The sequence below is a fragment of the Eubalaena glacialis genome, chromosome 8 (genome assembly GCF_028564815.1).
Source record: "Eubalaena glacialis isolate mEubGla1 chromosome 8, mEubGla1.1.hap2.+ XY, whole genome shotgun sequence".
Classification (NCBI taxonomy): Eukaryota; Metazoa; Chordata; class Mammalia; order Artiodactyla; family Balaenidae; genus Eubalaena; species Eubalaena glacialis.
In genome coordinates, this window is record NC_083723.1 from 79,023,862 (window position 1) to 79,043,050 (window position 19,189).

At 55.6% G+C, this 19,189-nt stretch overlaps 3 protein-coding genes across 3 annotated transcripts; all 3 read right to left on the reverse strand.

Annotated features, from left to right (window-relative positions):
- Positions 1–606: 606 nt before the first annotated feature.
- Positions 607–12,289, reverse strand: HOXA5 (homeobox A5). The gene is made up of 3 exons (XM_061198611.1): positions 11,968–12,289; positions 2,628–3,793; positions 607–1,643 (listed from the first exon to the last, which is right to left on the reverse strand). Exons 2-3 carry the CDS (start codon positions 3,520–3,522, stop codon positions 1,393–1,395), a joined length of 1,146 nt encoding a protein of 381 aa, XP_061054594.1. The 5' UTR covers positions 3,523–3,793; positions 11,968–12,289; the 3' UTR covers positions 607–1,392.
- HOXA6 (homeobox A6) lies at positions 3,697–7,500 on the reverse strand. Its single transcript, XM_061198621.1, has 2 exons — positions 6,859–7,500; positions 3,697–5,481 (listed from the first exon to the last, which is right to left on the reverse strand). The coding sequence occupies exons 1-2, from the start codon at positions 7,298–7,300 to the stop codon at positions 5,222–5,224; spliced, it is 702 nt and encodes a 233-aa protein (XP_061054604.1). The 5' UTR covers positions 7,301–7,500; the 3' UTR covers positions 3,697–5,221.
- Positions 12,290–13,379: 1,090 nt separating the features above from the next.
- HOXA7 (homeobox A7) lies at positions 13,380–16,491 on the reverse strand. Its single transcript, XM_061198620.1, has 2 exons — positions 15,953–16,491; positions 13,380–14,940 (listed from the first exon to the last, which is right to left on the reverse strand). The coding sequence occupies exons 1-2, from the start codon at positions 16,329–16,331 to the stop codon at positions 14,603–14,605; spliced, it is 717 nt and encodes a 238-aa protein (XP_061054603.1). The 5' UTR covers positions 16,332–16,491; the 3' UTR covers positions 13,380–14,602.
- Positions 16,492–19,189: the final 2,698 nt, after the last annotated feature.

Consider the following 19,189-nt stretch of genomic DNA (forward strand, 5'->3'; position numbering starts at 1 on the left):
GAAAGACGGCATCAGTGTAAGCAGTCGGTAAATGTGCAAATCTCTAGTTGCGCTTTAGCTGCTCTGAGGAGTTTCCCAATCGAGCTAGGATGGGGTAAGTACCTTCCATTTGCAGCAAATTAATTGTAGCAAAAGAAGCCAACTGGGTTCAGGAGGGCGAGGAGTGGGAAAGGGTGCCTGGCTGGGTTAGGGGCAAAGGGTCTGGGGGCCACAACTTGACATAGCAGCCTCTTCAGCAAGTGGAGGCCTAGGATGGCCTTAGGAGAGAGGCGGCATCTGTGTGGGCCCCCGAGGGCCGCTAACAAAGCTCTGGGCTTTTTCTCCTTTCTCTCTCTTCCTCTCTTTTTTGTACCCAGCAAGTTAACCTGGTTTCCTCAGAGATGGAAAGGTTAGACTCAGGCTTTGCAACCACCTAAAGCTTTTCCACCTTCTGCCCTGAACTCTCTGATGGGTCAGTTAGGGAGGCCATGGGTCAGGGTGTTGGTCTGAGGTCCCCTTGCACAGGCAGACTGCTTAGGTAGCCTCAGACTCACTGCCTCCCAGCACTGGACAGACAGACAGAAGAGCAAAAAGAGCCACTTGCTATTTGGCACAAACCAGACCAAGAAAACTTACAATAGAAAGTTTATTTTTTGTTTCCAGTCAGTATTTTTTCCTTAAAAACAAATACAAAAAAAAAAAAAAAAAAAAAGCTGATCACAGTTTGCTTAAACAGCCAGACTTGGACAATATTTGTAACTTTGTTCACAAAAACATACATCACTGAAGCTGCGCTTATAAGAGCCACTTCCAGAGTTCGTGCAAAGGGTCCTACAAAGGCACGCAGGGACACACCGCTCAGAGTCACAGTTTTCATCACAGAGTCACTAGTCACTACACGTCGAACAAGTTAAGTTGTGTCTCATCAAGTCACCTCTACAACAGCATTAATTACACAAGAAATATAGGTAGTTTGAATAAAAATATCTTTAACAGCTTGGAGCTATTGAGACAGGAACACTTCCACTCACATGCACAGTTAAACAACTGGAGTGCAACACACAACATTGGCACTAAACGAGGTCGAAGGGGGACTTTTTTGTGTTTTTGTTCTCTTTTCTATTTTTGTTATAGTTACTTCAAGTAACACAGCTTGCTTCATATAAATAAGTTAAAACATCTATTTTTTTTTCAAGACAAAGCCATTCAGGACAAAGAAATGAAGAGAAAGCAGATCTACTTATACAGGCGCTATAATGGCAATAAACAGGCTCATGATTAAAAGATGAATTAGGGCAACGAGAACAGGGCTTCTTCACAGAAGGAACACAAGGGAGTTTCAGAAAGTCACCTTAGTACTGATACTACGCGGGATCCGGCTAATACTGCTCAGTACTTTAAACGCTCAAATACTCAGGGGCGGAAGGCCCCTCCCGCCGCCGCCATGCTCATGCTTTTCAGCTTATTATCTTTTTTCCACTTCATTCTCCGGTTTTGGAACCAGATTTTAATTTGTCTCTCGGAGAGGCAAAGAGCATGTGCTATTTCAATCCTTCTTCGGCGGGTCAGGTAGCGGTTGAAGTGGAACTCCTTCTCCAGCTCCAGGGTCTGGTAGCGCGTGTAGGCCGTTCGGGCCCTTTTGCCTTCCGGGCCGCCTATGTTGTCTGCAACAGAAAAGTCAGCGGTTTAGCCACCCACTCCTGAGCCTCTGGCTACCAAAGTCCGCCAGCTGGACCAGCCAGGGTCCTGAACAGGGGAGAAAAGCTCAACAAGTCTCCCTCCTCGCTCGCCCGCCCACCCCTCCCGAATTTCCTTCCCTCTTCCTTTCTAGAGAGAAAACAATACGATTTGGACTCTGGGAACAATCGGCCCATCCGAGGCTGGAGCCGCGTCCCGGAGGATCGCCTGGCTTTCCCTAGCCCCACTCTTGCCCTCTGGCCCTGCCCCTGGCGCCCTGAGGCGGGGCACAGCCCTCTCAGGCTGCCCACCACTCAGAAACCCACCAAAGCAAGGCCCTTTTCTGTGCTCCCAAGTGGCCTCCAGGTCACCCTCCCTTAAAGTTCCAGCCCCGCGAGCCGCCTCCTGCTCCAGCCTGCACGCTTGGGGCGCCTGCTTTCTTTTTCTTCCCTTTCCTTTCCTTTCCTGCTCTCCCTCCTGCCCCCAAACTTCAGAATCCCGCCGGCTCTCGCCTCGATTATTCCCCCCCCAAGTCCCTTTTCGGGGACTCTAATTAGTAACGCTGTTTCCCCAGCGTAGCCCTCCTCATAAATTATCCGTCCTGACAAGCCCGATTCACGGCCCCTACTGCCATCCTCTACCTCTCTGCGCCCTGCTCGGCTGTCCTGACCCATGAGCGCGTTCCGAGGCGCTGGGGTTGGATATGGTTTTTTTTCCCTTTCCCCCCCTTTCAACGTCTAAACTTGGCTGGCCAGCGCCCCTTTCCCCGCATTTGTGAACGCTGGGCGCTGCAGAAAAGAGAAGGAGGAAGAAGGAAGGCAGGGGAAGGAGAACGGCGGGGAGAGGCTCCACAGGGCTGGGAGAGGCGAAACCAGGACAGAGACGGGGGGAGAGAGGGCGGTAAAGGAGAGAGGGGGGACCGAGAGCCGCGCCCCCGCGGCCGCGTGGATTTCGAAAAAGAGTGGCTTTACCATGACTTATGTGCAGCTTGCGCATCCAGGGGTAGATCTGGGGTTGGGCGGGCGGCGCCGGGCTCGGCTCGCTCTGCGCGCTCGCCTGCTCGCTGCTGGCGGGGGTGTCCTCCTCGGCTCCGGACGCCGTGCCAACCCCCTCTCTGCTGCTGATGTGGGTGCTGCCGGCGTTGGCCGAGGCGCCGCTGGAGTTGCCCAGGGAGTTTTTCCCGCTGTGGTGGCTGTCGCTGCCGGGCGAGGGGGCCACGGCGGAGCAGGGCAGCGGGTCGGGCGGAGGCGAGTGCGTGGACGTGGCAGGCTGGCTGTACCTGGGCTCGGCGGGCGCCGCGCCGGCGCTGGCCGCGTAGCTGCGGGCGCGTTCCCCGGAGCCAAAGTGGCCGGAGCCCGAGCGGCCGACGCTGAGATCCATGCCATTGTAGCCGTAGCCGTACCTGCCGGAGTGCATGCTCGCCGAGTCCCTGAATTGCTCGCTCACGGAACTATGATCTCCATAATTATGCAACTGGTAGTCCGGGCCATTTGGATAGCGACCGCAAAATGAGTTTACAAAATAAGAGCTCATTTGTTTTTTGATATGTGTGCTTGATTTGTGGCTCGCGGTCGTTTGTGCGTCTATAGCACCCTTGCACAATTTATGATGAATTATGGAAATGACTGGGACATGTACTTGGTTCCCTCCTACGTAGGCACCCAAATATGGGGTACGACTTCGAATCACGTGCTTTTGTTGTCCAGTCGTAAATCCTGCCTGATGACCTCTAGAGGTAAACTCGGGCACTAATGGGGGAGTTGGGTGGAGGCGAGAGGAGTGGCGCGCGCGCCCCAGGCGCGTGCCCGCCGCTCGCCGCCGTCGTTCAGTCGGACTCGAGCGCCACCCGCTGGAGGCAGGGCGCATCCCTCCGCTTCCGACCCGGGGCTGCAAGGGCCGGGGTCGAATTGAGGTTACAGCCCATTATGGCAAAATTATTGCATTTCCCTCGCAGTTCCATTAGGATGTACCAATTGTGAGGCCGTCAGCTGCCGATCGCGTGCCCGGCGAGGATGCAGAGGACTGAAGGGAGATGGTGACTTGGATTTTATTTACAACAACTTTATTTCCCTGCTGTGCAGCCCCTCTTATTTTTGTGTCGAGGTTGGGGTCGGTTCTGACCGTCGTGCCGGCAGCTCTGAAATTTGAAAATACAGATATCACCTTCGGGGAAGGGGGGGAGGCCATTTAGCCAATTGGAGAAATAAATCCTACCCGCAGCAGCAGCTACAATTACGGCTCTGTTTTTGCGAGCGCATGAGGGACAGTGTCCCTGCCGCTCTTAAATGACAGGCGTCTATTAAAGATAGCTTTTGTGTAGCGTTTCTCCGAGGCGAGGTCAAATTCCATACACTTTTATAGCCGGAGTCGATTTTTCTTTCGTGTAAATATGGTTTTCGTGTCATTAGTTTGCTATTTGATTTGCTATAAGTATCCAGCCTGGAGAGTCTTCACCACCGGGTCACTTTCCTCGAGCCAACCGGGCCCCAAGTCGGAGGGTTCTCGGTGAACCCAGCGAGCGGGCCCAAGCTCCCCGCAGCCACAGAAGCTGCTTGGGGCCTGGGGATTCGTGGGCCGAGTTATTAGGGTCTTGCTTAGACCTCCAGAAGTAAAATGAGGACGCTAATGAAAGCATTTTGTGGCAGTGCCTAGTACCTCCGTAGTTATCTTCCTGGGTTCTGAAAGACGAAAGTAAATCACAAATATAGCCTAAAGTTGGGTGTGGGGGGAGGTGTCCCCGCTGGAGAGGCCAGGCGTCTCAGGCGCCCCTGGCACATTTGGAAACCAGGACTCTTGCCGCTCCCATAGCCCTGGGCCGCCTCCTTAGGTCCTGAAAGCTGTTGTAGTGGTAGCGCCGGCCCTGTTGGAGGCGGGGAGCCGCAATCCGGAGCTCGGGGAGCCCAGTCGTTCCCAGGGCTGTAAAATTCCACCCGCGCCCAGGTTGGCTCGGCTGTGCTGAGGCTGCTTCTCTTCCAAGGACGGTTGCGCGCCAGGCCGAGAGACAAGGCTCTCTCGGGCCCCCTTTGTTCCTCGCGCTTCTTCCTTTCTGGGGGCGGCCTGGGAGGCCTCGGCAGAGCTGGGGCCCCAGAATTTAGGCTCCCTCTTCCCAGTGGCCGGAGTTGATTTGGTGATGCCCTCCGGGACTTGGTGGTGAGGAACCGAGGCGGAAACGCCCAGACACCAAAGGGGGCTCGGCCCCGGGTTCTTTCCTCTCCAGCAACCCCGGGACCCGAGCTGAGGGGCGTGCAGAGGCGCTAACACAAGAGCCGGGGACCGATTGGGGCGCGCCCTGAGACCCGGAGCGGGCTTGGGCAGGCTTGGAGAGCGGGATTGCGTGTGCAGTGCGCCTCGCTCTACTGCTGGGATTGGCTGTGTGTGAGGGTTTTTTTTTTTTTTTTTTTCTTGTAAGAAATAAATGCTCAGACGTTTGCAAAGCGCCGGGCTCCCCTGAAGCTGCGAAAGCCCCCCGGATGGGAGCAGGAGGGAAGAAAAGTTGGGGAGTAGGAGAAGGCAAGGGGGCAAGCCGAGGGAGGTTGCGGCGCGGGCCTGGTCCCTGCCCAGGCGTCTACTCGCCCGCTTTTGCCTCAGCGTCCTCCCCGCTGGGTTGTGTGGAATTGATTAGTTTATTTTCCTTTTTCCACTTCATGCGGCGGTTCTGGAACCAGATCTTGATCTGGCGCTCGGTGAGGCAGAGCGCGTTGGCGATCTCGATGCGGCGGCGCCGCGTCAGGTAGCGGTTGAAGTGGAACTCCTTCTCCAGCTCCAGCGTCTGGTAGCGCGTGTAGGTCTGGCGGCCTCGGCGCCCGTGACTTCCGTACACAGCACCTGCGGGCAGAAATGGCAGGGCGCCGGTAAGCCAGGATCCGGGCAGCCTGACCAGTCAGCCCCGCGCCCCAGGCCCCACGCCCTGGCCTCGGGGCTGGAAACCACCCGCCTCTCCCACTATGTCTGGGACCGAAAGCGAGCTGGATGGGAGAAGATTATTTCATACCAAGCGAGATGTGTTCCACCTAAAACGACTTGGGGTGGGAAATTATTGTTTTTGAAAAATCTGCTCTGTAAAAAAAATTACAAGCAAAAGAATAGAACAGCATTCTTAAATCGGGGTACCTAAGCCTGTTTTGTGGGAGTACAGTGTGTGTGTCTGGGAATGGTGGGTATGGAACCCTGTGAGCAGGGTAGACACTCTGAATTCACACACGGACCTCTGTGAAGATGTTACTTTGGCCAGCCATGTCAGGACACAACATGCTTTTTAAAAAATTTTTAAATGGTGAGCCCTCTCAAATCTTTGCAAATGCCTTCCAATTGTATGGCCCTTCTGAGAAACGCAGAGCTCTTGAAAACACAAGTGGATTTTAAAGCAAAAGACTGTAAGTTTAAAAATCCGCATTAGCCTCTGTCCTTCTCCAAGGATTCCCTGTAGATTTTTTGGAAACCAGGAGCAAAGAGATGGAGCTATGGGCCATCTGGGGTTTCTGGAATGTAGGACTGTGATGGGCTATCTGTTCTGGTGCCAAAGGAACCCATGGGTGGGGGGCTCCCCCAAAGCTGGGTGTATGAGACACAGGCAGGGCCTCAGAAGGAGGCAGAAGTTGGCTGTGAGTGAACAGTTGAGTGGAAGGGGGAGGAGGGGAGGGAGGAGAGAGAGGAAAAATCCTGAGGCTGGGGATGTGGCCCTCCAAGGCTTTGGGGAGACACTGCAAGGGGCCAAATGAGGGCCTTTATCTAGATGGGTTTCTGAAGGGCAGAAAGGTGAGGGGGTTGGGAGGGAAAGGGGAGTTCTCAGGATGGGTGCAGAAGGCCATCACGGCTTGGGGACCTGAGCAGGGTGTTACCAGGGTGCAGTGTGGGCAGGCGCTCTCTCCCATCCAGCCTTGCTCTCTCTTCAGGTTGCCCCTGTCACTGGATCTCACATAGCATGGCAGTGACCCCCCCACACGCTCCCTAAGTTGTCACCTTACATGGACACTAGCGCCCTGCCTTCATGCTGCCACAGCTTGATTGTCCCATTGGGAATGGGTTGGATTTTTTATTTTTTTTAATCTCTTTTTAAAAACCCAAAGAAACTTTGTTCATTCTTTGTTCCTTTCTTTCTATTTCCTCTTTCTACTCTCTCTGTCTCCTCCTTCCTTCCTTCTTTCCCTGCCTCCTTCCCCCTCTCCCTCCACTCTCTTGAGGGGCTGCAGGGAAACACCTTACCCGCGCAGGAGTTCATCCGCTGCATCCAGGGGTAAACAGCACTCGTGTACTTCCGGTCGGTGCCTTCGTCATGGAGGGCTTTGCCCGGCACGCTGCTGCTGTCGGGTTTGTACTGCTGCTCGGGAGAAAAGTGCAGGTAGTCCCCGGGGCCCCTTTGCTTGCCACTGCCCGAGGGCGAGGCGCCACTGAGGTCCTTATCAGAATAGAAACATGAGGCCCCGTACTCGTAGGACGCCCGGTTGCAGGCCAGGACCGAGTTGGACTGTTGGTAGAAACAAGGTGAGGTGTACGTCTTGTCCGGGAGGCTCGACGCCCCGTACGAGGCCGGGAAGGGCCTCAGCGCGTCATAGCCGGCCGGGTAGAGGGGCAGCTGGCCCAAGAAGGAGTCCTGGCCGCTGGGCAGGCTCCCGGGGAAAGTGGGATTCACAAAATAGGAACTCATTTGCGCGCCCCTCTGCAGGACTGTGATTTGTTGTGTATTAGTACATCTGGCTATAACTATTAGTAGTCATCGAACTGGTTTGTTTCTGGATGGCCGAACGCCAAAAGCGACAGCAGCAAATCGCACCAGCTGACGCGGCGGCGGCCAATGGGAGCGAGCGCCGGAGCCCGCTCCCCGGGGACCGCGGCGACCGAGGCAGCAAAGTTACAAACAGCCCCCAGCCCGCCCGCCCGCCGCCCGCCCGCCGCCCGCCCGGCAGATTAATGGGCGCGCACAGCCAGCCGGCCCGGTTCTCTTCCCGAAAGCCGGTGGCGGGCGAGGCCTGGGCAGGGGCGTGCGGCTCGGGCCGGGGTAGGGGCACCCGCGTCCCGGCTGATGCAAAGACTTGGCCAGGCCCGCTCTTTCTTCCCCCCCCCCCCCCCACCTTTTGCCTTGTTGGATTTTGCTGGGTTTTCTCTCCAAACAGGAAACCTGACAGCCCCGCTCAGGGAGGGGCGGTGACGAGGATGTCTTTGCTCCGGGCCGGCCTGCCCTCCCGGCAGGGACCTGAGTTTGCCCCTCCCCCTGCACTCCCCTACCCGTGGGTGCGGGCTCCGGAGCTGGAGAAGGGCTCTGAGAAACCAGGCCTTCACCCCTGCTCCTCACTCCTGCGCCTTAGGAATCGGGGCATCACCTCCTCCTCTCCTTCCCCACTCCCACCAAGGGCCTGGGCCTCGCCGCCAAGGGGAAAGGCTCACCTCGAGCTGACCAGGACCAGGACGAGGCTAGTCTCTTCCCCCGCCGGCCCCCTACTCCCACATACAACGCGTCTCCTTTGAGTCTCGAGGGGCCTCCTTCCAATGGCCAGCGATTGCCTGGCCTCAAAGCAGCCCTCACAAGCTGTGAGCCCCGCACCTGCTGCCTCTGACCCAGGAACCGAGAGGGCAGAAACCACTGGTTTCAACAAGAAAGGGACCTACAGAGGAGTAGTTGTGAGACTGAGCTCCGAAGCCAGCCCTGGGACCTGCTCCCCTTGCCCAAGCCCATCTCGCCAGACTCTCCCTCTGCCACCCTGATAGCTCACAGATGAGACAGATCCAGATGTGGAATCTCTGTCCTCATTTCAGAGGTGCTGGTGACCCAGGGTCTCTGGCCCAGCCGGGCATAGAGGGCAGCTCCGCGGGCCCAAGGCCGCAGGAATGATGGATGTGCTTGGTTTCTGGGTCGCCTGTCCATGGGCACTGTCCTGGGATGTCCCCTTTCCTGCTTTTTCTGGGACATTTTGGGGGACCTGCCACCCACAGTTGCTCCAGAACCAGAAACAGTTTGTCTCACCAGCTCCAGAAATTCTCTGAATTGCTTTTACTGCAGCCCCAGGCCTGGCCTTCTCCAAACAGGACAGGAAAATACTGTCCTGGGCTGCGCTCTCTTGCCTGAGAGGTGTTCCTTTGAGATAGTTGACTTTTACAGCACATGGATCAATCTCATTTTGTAAATGTGATATCTTTCCAATGGCATTTTTACAACTGTATTTGTTAGGCTTGTAAAACCCCTTGAATTAGCTTTAAAATGCTCAGTTCTGTGGAGCTTGAAGAACGATTTATTTATATGATTTGGTTGAATTTCCAGAGGATGTTTATAAGATCTGTAAAACTGGCGAATGCAGGCTGATGGGGTTCAGGACTTGGGGGTGTGTGGCAAGGCCCCCCTAGGAATCTGGCAACGACTTCCTTAATCTCTTCCTTGCTTTTCGATTTCTCCCCTCACTTCCCCCAAGGAGAAAACATTGGGAAAGGACTGGGCTATGATTGGCCTCCCCAGAGACTATGGTGCATCCTCGAAATCCGCTGCTGCCCACCCAATGGGGGCTGCACCCAGAAGCCTTCTGACTGTGACCCAGTCAATCGAAGCTGGGAAAGTTTCTTCTTTGCATATATAAATAAGGGCCTGGCAGGAAAGGATATAATTTTAAATTGTCCTCGAATTTCTTTAGGGAAAGGATCTGATAGGTGAAAATGAAAACTCAAGAGTCAAAAATTAAAAAGGGATTTTAAAAAAAGTTGTGTTAGAAGAAAATCATGTTTGAGTTGTTGTTTCTTTAACAAGACCATCAGATGATGGTGATTTCAAGCAAGTTATTATCATGTAAGATGAAAATAATCATTTGGAGATGTTGATAAATGTTTACATTCATAATTTCTGCTTCATTCCTCCAGGTCCCACACGGTGTTGGGGCTGGTGGCAGTTTACTACTGTTATTAGTATTTGTTATGGTTTGACCCGGATTCTCGATTTAACCATTGTCCCAGTCAACGAAAGAATTTGATTTCTCAGCTAAGAGTCAAAAAACAGTATATTTCTAGCTTCTATAGAAACTAAGATGGAAAAAATATATTAAACTGAAATCTCTACGTGTTAGCCAAGGCTGGTACATATCACGTTGACAGCCGCCCAATTTATTTCTCCAACCAGCATTAGGTGCATATATATACGTATATATATGTATGAATATATATATACATATATATGTGTGTGTATATATATGTATATATGTATATATATGGAGAGAGAGCGCCATTCATGCAAGAATAGAAGCCCCAGACGCTGGAGGGAGCCTCTCCTGGGATGGTGACAATGGCCACCAGGGCTCTTTTCTAGGTCAAAGCCACATAGAAAGTCCACTCACCTTTCAGCTACTCTTCGAGGGGGACGGGATGGCGAGCAGAGCCTCACAATTCGCCCTTTTCCGGGGCTGCCCACTGAGCTCCTCGACCTCCGCCGGTCTGGAGAGAGGCCTGCTGGGGGGTTCCTTGAAGGCCACTGCGTCCGCCGGGATCGCTAGCCCAGGCCAGAGCCCATAGCACACAGGTGCGGCCTCTGCCTGTCACAGGCCTTCGCTTGGAGCCAAAGCCCGCCTTCCTTGCCATAGCCAATCCTCCTCAGGGCCATCCAGGCCTGCAGGCCTTAGGACTACGAGGGCTATCTCCGATTTCAAAATCCCACAGCGGGCTCGTTTCCCGAACCAGTGTGCGCCCCCGGGGCGCCTTGGGACGCGCAGTTTGGAGAGAAGCAGCCATGACGTGCCAGGCGGCCTGTGCAACCAGTCTCCATGGTGCTGGGCTGGCGGCAGGACTCGAGTCTAGTCGGGCGTCCAGCTCCGGTCAGGGGTGGCCAAGGCGGGGGAGGTTCCCGGCCAGTCAGGCCCTGGGAGGCCGCCCCTGAGGTCCTCCCTCGCCCCCCTCTCGTCGGGCTGCTTGGGAACCTCTGAGGGGCCCGCGCAGCAGTCGCGCCAGGCTGCACGACGCGGGGCTGCGGCTGGCGTCGGTTCCGGCGATGGCCACAGCGTGGCAGCAGCGAGCGCCCGGCGCGGTCGCAATAAATAATCTGCTCGCGGCAGACGCAGTCAGGCAGCCCACGGCCCCGCGATGCAAATGCGCCGCTTTATCCGCCCCAGCGCACCCCCCAGCGCGGGTGGACGTCCCCGACGTCCACAGGCCCTTCTTAATTGTAGAGTGCATACCAAGGCATCATCTTAAGGTGGGGAAACAACAACAACAACCAAAACCAAAAAGCAAACAAAAAGAACTCGAGCCCAGAGCCTCAGGATCATTTCTGGTCGCTGTCCCAGGAAGCTCCCGGGACAAATCTGGTCGAGGTATACCCAGGTCAAGTTGGGTCTGTGCCATCGCGCTTCGTCAAGCCCACGCCCGCGGCACCCTCCGCGCCTCCTCCCGGTCGGCTGCACAGTCCTCCCCCGGCTCTCGGAGATGGGCAGCGCGGTCGCCAGTCAGCTCGCTGCGCCGAGGTGTTTGTGGCTGGGAGGAGGTCCCCTATCGCCCAGACTCGGTTTGCGTCCTTCCTTCAACCTTGACTGCGGGTCCCTGCCACTCGCAATAACACCACCACATCCTCTGCACCGAAACTTCCCGCCAAGCAACACCCAGCCAATTAACCCCATCCTCTCCTCCAACGCAGAATTCCACCCACGAACCTATTCCCTCTCCCCGCGCTTCAGACACCTCTCTCATCGGAAAACCGCGTGAAGGGAAGCAGGCACTCAGCAGAGGACCCTGGCTGAATTAGTAAGTTTTTGTTTGTTTTTTTCCCTCAGTCTACCTTTCTCTCCAGAAACCAGTTCCCACGGAATAGAAGGTGCTGTGTTGATGCTGATAAACCCCCTGTCGATGAATTCACTTTGCCCTCCCCTCTTACCACCTTCCCAGGTCGGGAACTGTCTCCAGTTATTGGGGGATTCAATCCTGCCAATTGGGTCGTAAAAAAAAAAAAAAAAAAAAAAAAAAAAAAACAAACCCGGGAGGCTGGCAGGGAACGCAGGGTGCAGGGCCACTTCCTTTTGGGCTCTGCGAGGTCGCCGGGGAAGGGGAGAAAGAAGACCTCAGTGTTCCTGCCCCGTGCCAGGGCGCTGTGCCACAGAAGGAAAGCAGGGATTCACTGCCACGGTGAGCCCGAAAGAGGAGAGGGAGGGAGGGTGTGTGTGAGTGTGTGTGTGTGTGTGTGTTGGCGAGTGCGTGCTGTAGTGTGCGATGGGGGCGCGTGTGTGAACGGGTGAGTGGGTGGGTGAGGGTGAGTCTGCCCCTCTTAAGAGCCGCCCTGGGTGCCCTCTCCCACTGCCGCCGGCGCCGGCTACCGTCTCACAACCTTTGCTCATGTCTCCCCACATGTCTCACCTTCAGATGGCGGTTCCCAGAAGCTCCTGCCCCCCTGACAGCTGTCGCTTGGGCAGCCCGGGGAGACGAATTGTCCTCCTTCCTGGTGCTAGAGGACGCAGGAAATTAGCCAGGTTGCGAGTTGCAAAGCGGCCGCAGCGGCGCCGGGAACTGGACGAGCCCCACCTCCAGCGGGAGCGGCCGGGCCGGGCCGGGCCGGGCCTCGTCTCGCTCGCCATCGCCGGACAAAGCACAGCCGAGGCGGGCTGGAAGGCAGAGCGCCGAAGCAGGCAGGACGGAGCGGAGCAAAAGAATGCGGCTCTATTCTCGCAAGGGAAATTATAAAAAAGTTCATGTTCACGGTTCCCATCCACATGACCGACAGCGGCCAATGGAAGGGCCGAACAACTCATAAAGTTGTATTGCAAAGTTGTAAATTTTCATAAACAACAACGGATTTATGACCCTTTCCCCATCACTAAGAGGAGGCAGCTCTTACACCGGCGCCATCTTACCACCGAGGCCGCCCTGACTTGGGGCCGCAGGTTTTACAGACCCAGTTGGGCCGGGGTTTATTAAGAGTAATAAGAGGTGGGCCCAACCCAAGCAGGAGACAGGAGTCGAGGTCTTCGCCCGCCGAGCTCACCCTGTTCTGCGCTGTCCCCACCACCCCTCGCCCCTTCCCCAGCCCCTCATCCTTCGCATCCAGACGCCAGCGCCAAAGTTTCGCAGCCGGGTTTGCGGCCGCTGCCCCTTCCCATACCCCTCAGCTTCAGTGCTGGGTCCTGGGGCGCCCTCGCTTTGCCTGAATGTGGGGTTGGGGTCTGCATCAGAGGCCCTGAATCCCGCGTCCTATCCCGGGGTTGGGTTCAGGGCTCGTGGAAAATTCGGAATCAATCGCAGGGTAATACCCCTTTCCAAGCCCACCCTATAACCTTATAGGAAAGGGTGGATTTGGGATTCTCTCATGGAATTTATAGAGGTTTTGGGGGAGGTTCATAGAATATAATGTATCGATCGAAGATTCCGTTTTCAAGGGATCTGGAAGATGTTTGTACACACATGCAAACCGGACAAAAATCTCCACACAGAGAAATGCACATATACTATTATGGACACAGAAACGCATGCACACAATTATGGACACAGAAATACCTGCAATTGTTTACACACAAAAACACCTGCACTCAATTATGGACAAAGAAATACATACAATTATGGACTCAAAAATACACAGAAATACACATACAAAAAGAGGTACACACACCTATATGAATCTACACATAAAAAGTCCACATGAAAAGAGATTCAACGTGTATACACCAATACGTGACACCCAGCACATGGACCCTATTCTTTCCTCCATTTTTGCTGTCCCAAAGCCCCTTTGGCCACACAGACACAGCCAGGGCTTGCTCTCCACTCATGCTCACCCTCTCTTCCCCAGGGCCCCTCCCCCCTAGATAAAGCGGTCCACATTTCTTTGTCATCGAGCATCTTTATTTTTCTGTTACATAAAACACTGTTAACTGGGCAAGACAGGAAGTGTACCCTCCTGTTCCTGGAAGCCCAGGCTAGAGCCAAGAGGGATGAGGGGGACACAGGACAACACAGGAGATGGCAGGCACTGGGGAGGGCTGCCCTCCCCACACGCTATAGAGTTAGGTCAAGACAACACACCATGCTACAAAGTCACCCCATTAACACATCCTTCCCAAGTCAGGACATTGCCTTACAAATGAGCTCCAAGACTATATAAATGACCAAAAAAAACTTGTTCAAATATACAATATTTGCCATTGTAGGAAAAGTCAGGGTGTACATATTCAACATGGCTGGACAGCAGGACACAGGGGCCAGGGGAGGAGCAGGGAGGCTGGGAGCATCTCTGCGAACCCAGAGGCCTTCAGCTAGCTTGGGAATGCTCCTTTCCAGAAATAGGGGGTGATGGGCTTGAACATGGGGTGCCCAGGTCAAAGAAGGAGGGATTCTAGATTGCAGCACTTAGAATGCTTTGGAATAAATATATTATTTTTCCATTTAAATAGAAGCCAATGCCCTGGTCCCCGGACCCCAGTGCCTTCTCAGCACAGCCTCAGAGACCCCAAAGGCTGCTAGCCGGAAGCAGCAGAGGCCTGGCCGTGGAGGGGGGAGGGTTCGGCACTAGGTAGCAGGCGAGCCAGCCAGCACAAAATAGGTAGTTTGGGGCGAGTAGGTAGTACTGAGAGTCAGGTCCTTGCAGGTATGGCGGAGGTGTTGGCTGTCTGACAGTGTTGGGACATGTCTGAGCTTCCTGGGAGTGGAGGCCCTCTGGGGCTGGGCCCATAGGTAGTTTGGGGGTGCCTCTCCCTGAGGCCTGTGCTAGGTAGTATTTTAACCGTGCCAGAGCAAAGCTGGCGGGACTGGGGTTGGGGGTGTCTGTTGGGGGGTGGTCCTCGAAGGCAGAGGGGATCCCCAAGGGGACCCAGTCTAGGTGGCTGCTCAGTCCAAATAAGCTGGGAGCTGGAGCGGGTAATGGGGTAGATTGGGTGCAGGTTGGGGACTGGGTTTTTTTTTTTAACATTTTCTTTTTATTTTTTTCCACTTTTGTAAATAAAATCAGTCTCTAAAGACACTTCCCGACTGTCTGGTGCAGCCTGGGCCCTGGCTCCAGCCCTCATTCCTCCTCCTCCTCCTCCTCCTCCTCCTGCTCCTCCTCGTCGTCCTCATCGTCGTCCTCGTCGTTGGCCTTGTCGGCGGTGGCGGCTGCAGCGGCGGCGGGCACGGCACCCTCGGGGGCGGCGGAAGCGGCCGGAGCCTCATCCTTATGCTCCTTTTTCCACTTCATGCGGCGGTTCTGGAACCAGATCTTGATCTGGCGCTCGGTGAGGCACAGCGCGTGGGCGATCTCGATGCGGCGGCGCCGCGTCAGGTAGCGGTTGAAGTGGAACTCCTTCTCCAGCTCCAGCGTCTGGTAGCGTGTGTAGGTCTGGCGGCCCCGCTTTCGGTCCGGCCCTGCGAGCAGACATACAGACACATGGACACACGGACAGACAACCGACAGGGACACAGACAGGACAGTGCATTAGCCAGGCCGCCATCCCAGAGCGCGAACCTTCCTCCCGGCCCTGACCTAGGCGGGAGTCCCCCTCCGCCCCGCGCCCCCAAACTGAGCTGCGGAAGGAGCGGGAGTGTTAGCTGAAGACCCCGACTGCGGTGCGAGACGCGCAGGCAGCTCTGTGAGGAGGGAAGGCGCAGAATCCCAACTTTACAACCGCCCTTTCCAGCCGGCTAGGCTTCCACAATGTCCTGCTTCCCCCTGACAAAGAGAAATTGTAAATATAGAGTGTGGGCAAGTGGGAGATGCTGCGCTTTTGCCATTCAAAGGCGAGCCGGGCCGCTTCCCCGCCTAGTTAGGCAAAAGGGAGACCTTCTCCGGCGGCCAGCACTCCAGGGGCGCCTTCCCTCCCCAGCAGCCCGCGCCCCCAACCCCGGACCTTCCTAGGGCACTCCAGCTCTCTGTCTCCACTCCCACACACCCATCCCCGCCTTTAAATGGCCCCTGGCACAGGGGCGTGTGAGGGACCCTAAAGGGTTTGGCTCTCCCTGCTTTTGAGGAAAAAAAAAAAGCCTGGCTGAAAGGAAAAGGAGGAGGAAGGGAGAGAGAAGAAAGGGAGGGAGAAAGAGAGAGAGAAGAGAATAGCGAACAAACTTAGTGTTGAAATTACAAGGCAAATGGAGTTAAATAAATTTACGAGGATCTAACCCATTAATTGGGCAATAAAAAGTTTTATGAGCCTCATTTACATACAATGCTATGCGCTCTCCACGCTATGGCGCCTTGGCTCTAATTAAAACCAGAAAGGCAGAGCCGCCAGGAGTCACGGGGCCGCCGGCTTGCAGCCGCCTTGCTCCGCGCTCCGCGCTCCGAGCCCCGTGCTCCGCGCTCCGAGCCCCGCGCTCCCAGCCCTGTGCTCCCAGCTCCCAGTCCGCGCGCCCACCCGGCCCGCCTAGTGGCTGCGCCTACCTGAAGACCGCATCCAGGGATAGATGCGGAAATTGGCCTCGGCCGGGCCATGCAGCGCGCCTTCGTCTGCCTTGTCGCAGGCGCCTTTGGCAAGGTCACTGCAGAGCCCCGGGATGTTTTGGTCGTAGGAGGCGCAAGGCAGGTTGCCGTAGGCGTCGGCACCCAGGCCGTAGCCGGACGCGAAGGGGCTCTGATAGAGGGGGCTGTTGACATTGTACAAGCCCGGTACGGTCGAAGGGAAGGCGCCAGCGCCCGCCCCGTAGCCGCTTCTCTGCGAGCTGGGCGCAAAGGAGCAAGAAGTCGGCTCGGCATTTTGGAATAGAGAAGCCCCCGCAGTATATTTGCTAAAAAGCGCGTTCACATAATACGAAGAACTCATAATTTTGACCTGTGATTTGTTGTCCGGCAGCTTTCAGTGTCGGTTTTACGAGGTAGCGTGATATATGATAACATTACACCCCCAGATTTACACCAAACCCCATTTTCTTTTGGACGGAGGTCGCCGCAGCACGTGACCGCCCACATGATCGCCTCAGCCAATCTCAGCAGCCCTCACAGGTGGTCTCGCTTCGCGGGGCCCGCGGCAGCCTAGAATGGAAGGGGAAGTGGCTCAAATATGTGGCCAACGAATCTGCCCGCGCCCGGCCGGCCTGGCGCGTCCTGCTGGAAAAGGAATCTTGAGGCTCCGCGCGGGCGCTCAGCCCGCCGCCAACCTGGACCCCTGGCCTGCAGAGGTCGCGCGGAGCCGGCCGGGCGCAGTCCCCTCTTGCTTATTACCGAACGCTGGACCAAGCCTGCGGGTCCTCCCTGCCCCTCTTTCTGCCCATTGACGCAGCCCAGGGAGGGTCTCCGCACTCCGAGTACCCGCCCGCCCCACGGTGGCCGGGTGGGCAAGTCTCGACTCTGGGCAAATCGACTCTTTGCCTGTGTCTCCCCCCTCCCAGGTCCAGTGGGCCGGAGGCCGACTTAGACTCTGATCCAGATGGGGCAGGCGCAGCGTCGCTTTCAGCTGCAGCGAGAAAGCCACCACAAACTGGAACCATGTGGTTGGAATAAAGTCAAGGTCTTTCAGCTTCCTTTCCTTAATCGGCAGCGCACTGTTTATCTGCCCTAAAGGAAACAGTGAAATATTTATCTATTAATGAGCCTCATTTGCCAGCAGATTTATTAACATGAGGTTTCCACCCCCCCTCCTGGACACCTCTGGCCCGGCAGGCTCTGTGCGTTCTCTCCTGGGCACCTGGCTGGCCTCTGGCAGCCTAAGAAACGGCCGGACACTCTTTTGTCCTCCCTGCAACCCTTGGTTCCCCCTCCCTCAAGGGAAACCAAGTCTCTTTCCCCCAGCTTGTTGGAACCTCAGGCCAACACTTTCCAGGTGCCAGTGGTGCTGTAAGGTTTCTGGTAGCTTTCACTGGGGCCACCCCTGGGCCTCAGCTAGCTCCTCATGGGCCTGGATGCCTGAGAGCAATACATGCTTTAGAGCCAATTTGGAGAAGAGAGCGGGCCCGGGCGCCTGGGGACTGCAGCCCACTATAGATCTCCATTTCTTTTGGAGACCCCCAAAACAAATAGGGGGACCTTTCCCAAAAGGCCACCCAGCTCTGGCGGCTTCACCTTTCCAAGGACTGGCTTTACCTTTCCAAGACTGAAGCTCAAAGTAGTCTCACTCACTCCCACCCAGGGCCCCAACTCTCGGAGCTTACCTTCCCAAGCCTCCAACCTCTGCGCAGGGTTGGAGCAGCAGAATGCCCTGCTGCCCACCACTCCCTACAGGGTGGTGGGGCGAACCCTTCCCCTAAACGCCTCATAAACTGCCTAGGCTTCGATGGAAGCCCAGCAGCCAGGTCAGTACGCATTTTACTGCTCAGCTCTATTGCACACCATAAACCCGACCTCACAATGGAATTGCCCCGGAAATTCTCTGAATTATAGAGTTTGATTCCTTGTATACAAAACGCTTCCCATCACTTTCAGAGGGTCCAGGCCGCCCCCGTTCACCGCACGCTCTCAGGGGGTCCCAGAAGCACAAAAGGTGGCAGAAGGGTTCATGCTTGGATGCAACAGAGCCCCAGCTCTGGCCTAGTGGACTGCCTGAGGCATGAGTGGGGAGGCGGGGGCTGTCTGGGCAGGTGGGTGCCTGGTGATTTCCCCTGGGGGCACAGGGGCCATAGTGCGGCAATATCCAGGGATGCCCTTTATGGAGGACCAGGATGATGGTGTGTCTCCGCCGGGGAATGGTGGGGTAAGACTGGAAGAGAAGAAAATACCAAATATTCCAAATAGCATTACTTTCTGGCAGGAAATAAAAGCCTAAGAAAGTTAAAGGAAGACCAAACAAACAAGAAGAAGGCTAGGAGATCAAAGAGGCGGAACTAGACAGCTTTAGACCAATAAATTGTTCCTCGGGTGACACAGAGCAAGATGCAAAGAGAAAGAACGGGCCCCGCCGCCGCCGTCTGTCTAGACTCCGGTGGCTGGAGCAGCCGACAGCGATGGCGTTTAAAGTAGAACCTGCCCTCGTGGGGCGACCCGACAGACTGAGGAGGAGCGATTTCTGGGAGAGCAGGAAAGAACGCGTTCCCAGCCAAGAGGGCCGGGAGTCTGTACCATAGGCTCACCCCTGCCCGGGTTTTGTCCGGCGCAGGTCCAAGCTGTCCTGGCAGGACGCGCTGAACCTCCTCCTGGGCCAAAGAGGATCCATATACTGCCGGCAAGGCCTTGGCCTTTCTGAACCCAAGTCAGCCAACTGGCCGAGTCCCGCGGGTGCTGAAACCTCCCTTTCGTTTCTAAGCTTCTCTCTCCCCTCTTGCCTTCTGCAGCGGGATTTTAAAACGAAAAGGCCAGACAAAACCAGGCTTTCAATATGGCCTCTTGAATCGCGTGTTCTGGAGCCTCTGGTTTTCTATGTATTTGGCTGAACAGAGACACCTGCACTGGGTTATATGTGATAATATTCACAGAAATACTCGTTGACGCTCGACCTGGGGCAGGCACGTGAAGGCGAGTTTCTAAGCAGCCGAGCTGTCTATTTAAAGACATTTTCTCAGCGCTCTCCTGGAGCTGGGGTCCTACCTACCAAGCAGAGTGTGTTTCCCCTGCTTCTCGTTACGAAACAGTCCTCAATATTTAAATCCAGCTAAGAAGGTAAACTCGGCTCTGGGTCAGCGAATGGAGCCTGCCGGGAGTCGGGTGGCTGGCGATTTGCTTCTGTAAACTTTTCCACCCGCACCCGTCTCG

What these genes read in the sequence shown, in the direction of transcription:
- HOXA7 (XM_061198620.1), bottom strand. Translation starts at nt 16,331, where the DNA reads ATGAGTTCTTCGTATTATGTGAACGCGCTTTTTAGCAAATATACTGCG. An exon ending in TCCCTGGATGCGGTCTTCAG is followed by an intron (nt 14,941 to 15,952) that starts GTAGGCGCAGCC and finishes GTCTGCTCGCAG; the next exon opens with GGCCGGACCGAAAGCGGGGC.
- HOXA5 (XM_061198611.1), bottom strand. Translation starts at nt 3,522, where the DNA reads ATGCGCCCTGCCTCCAGCGGGTGGCGCTCGAGTCCGACTGAACGACGG. An exon ending in CAAGCTGCACATAAGTCATG is followed by an intron (nt 1,644 to 2,627) that starts GTAAAGCCACTC and finishes TTTCTGTTGCAG; the next exon opens with ACAACATAGGCGGCCCGGAA.
- HOXA6 (XM_061198621.1), bottom strand. Translation starts at nt 7,300, where the DNA reads ATGAGTTCCTATTTTGTGAATCCCACTTTCCCCGGGAGCCTGCCCAGC. An exon ending in GCGGATGAACTCCTGCGCGG is followed by an intron (nt 5,482 to 6,858) that starts GTAAGGTGTTTC and finishes TTCTGCCCGCAG; the next exon opens with GTGCTGTGTACGGAAGTCAC.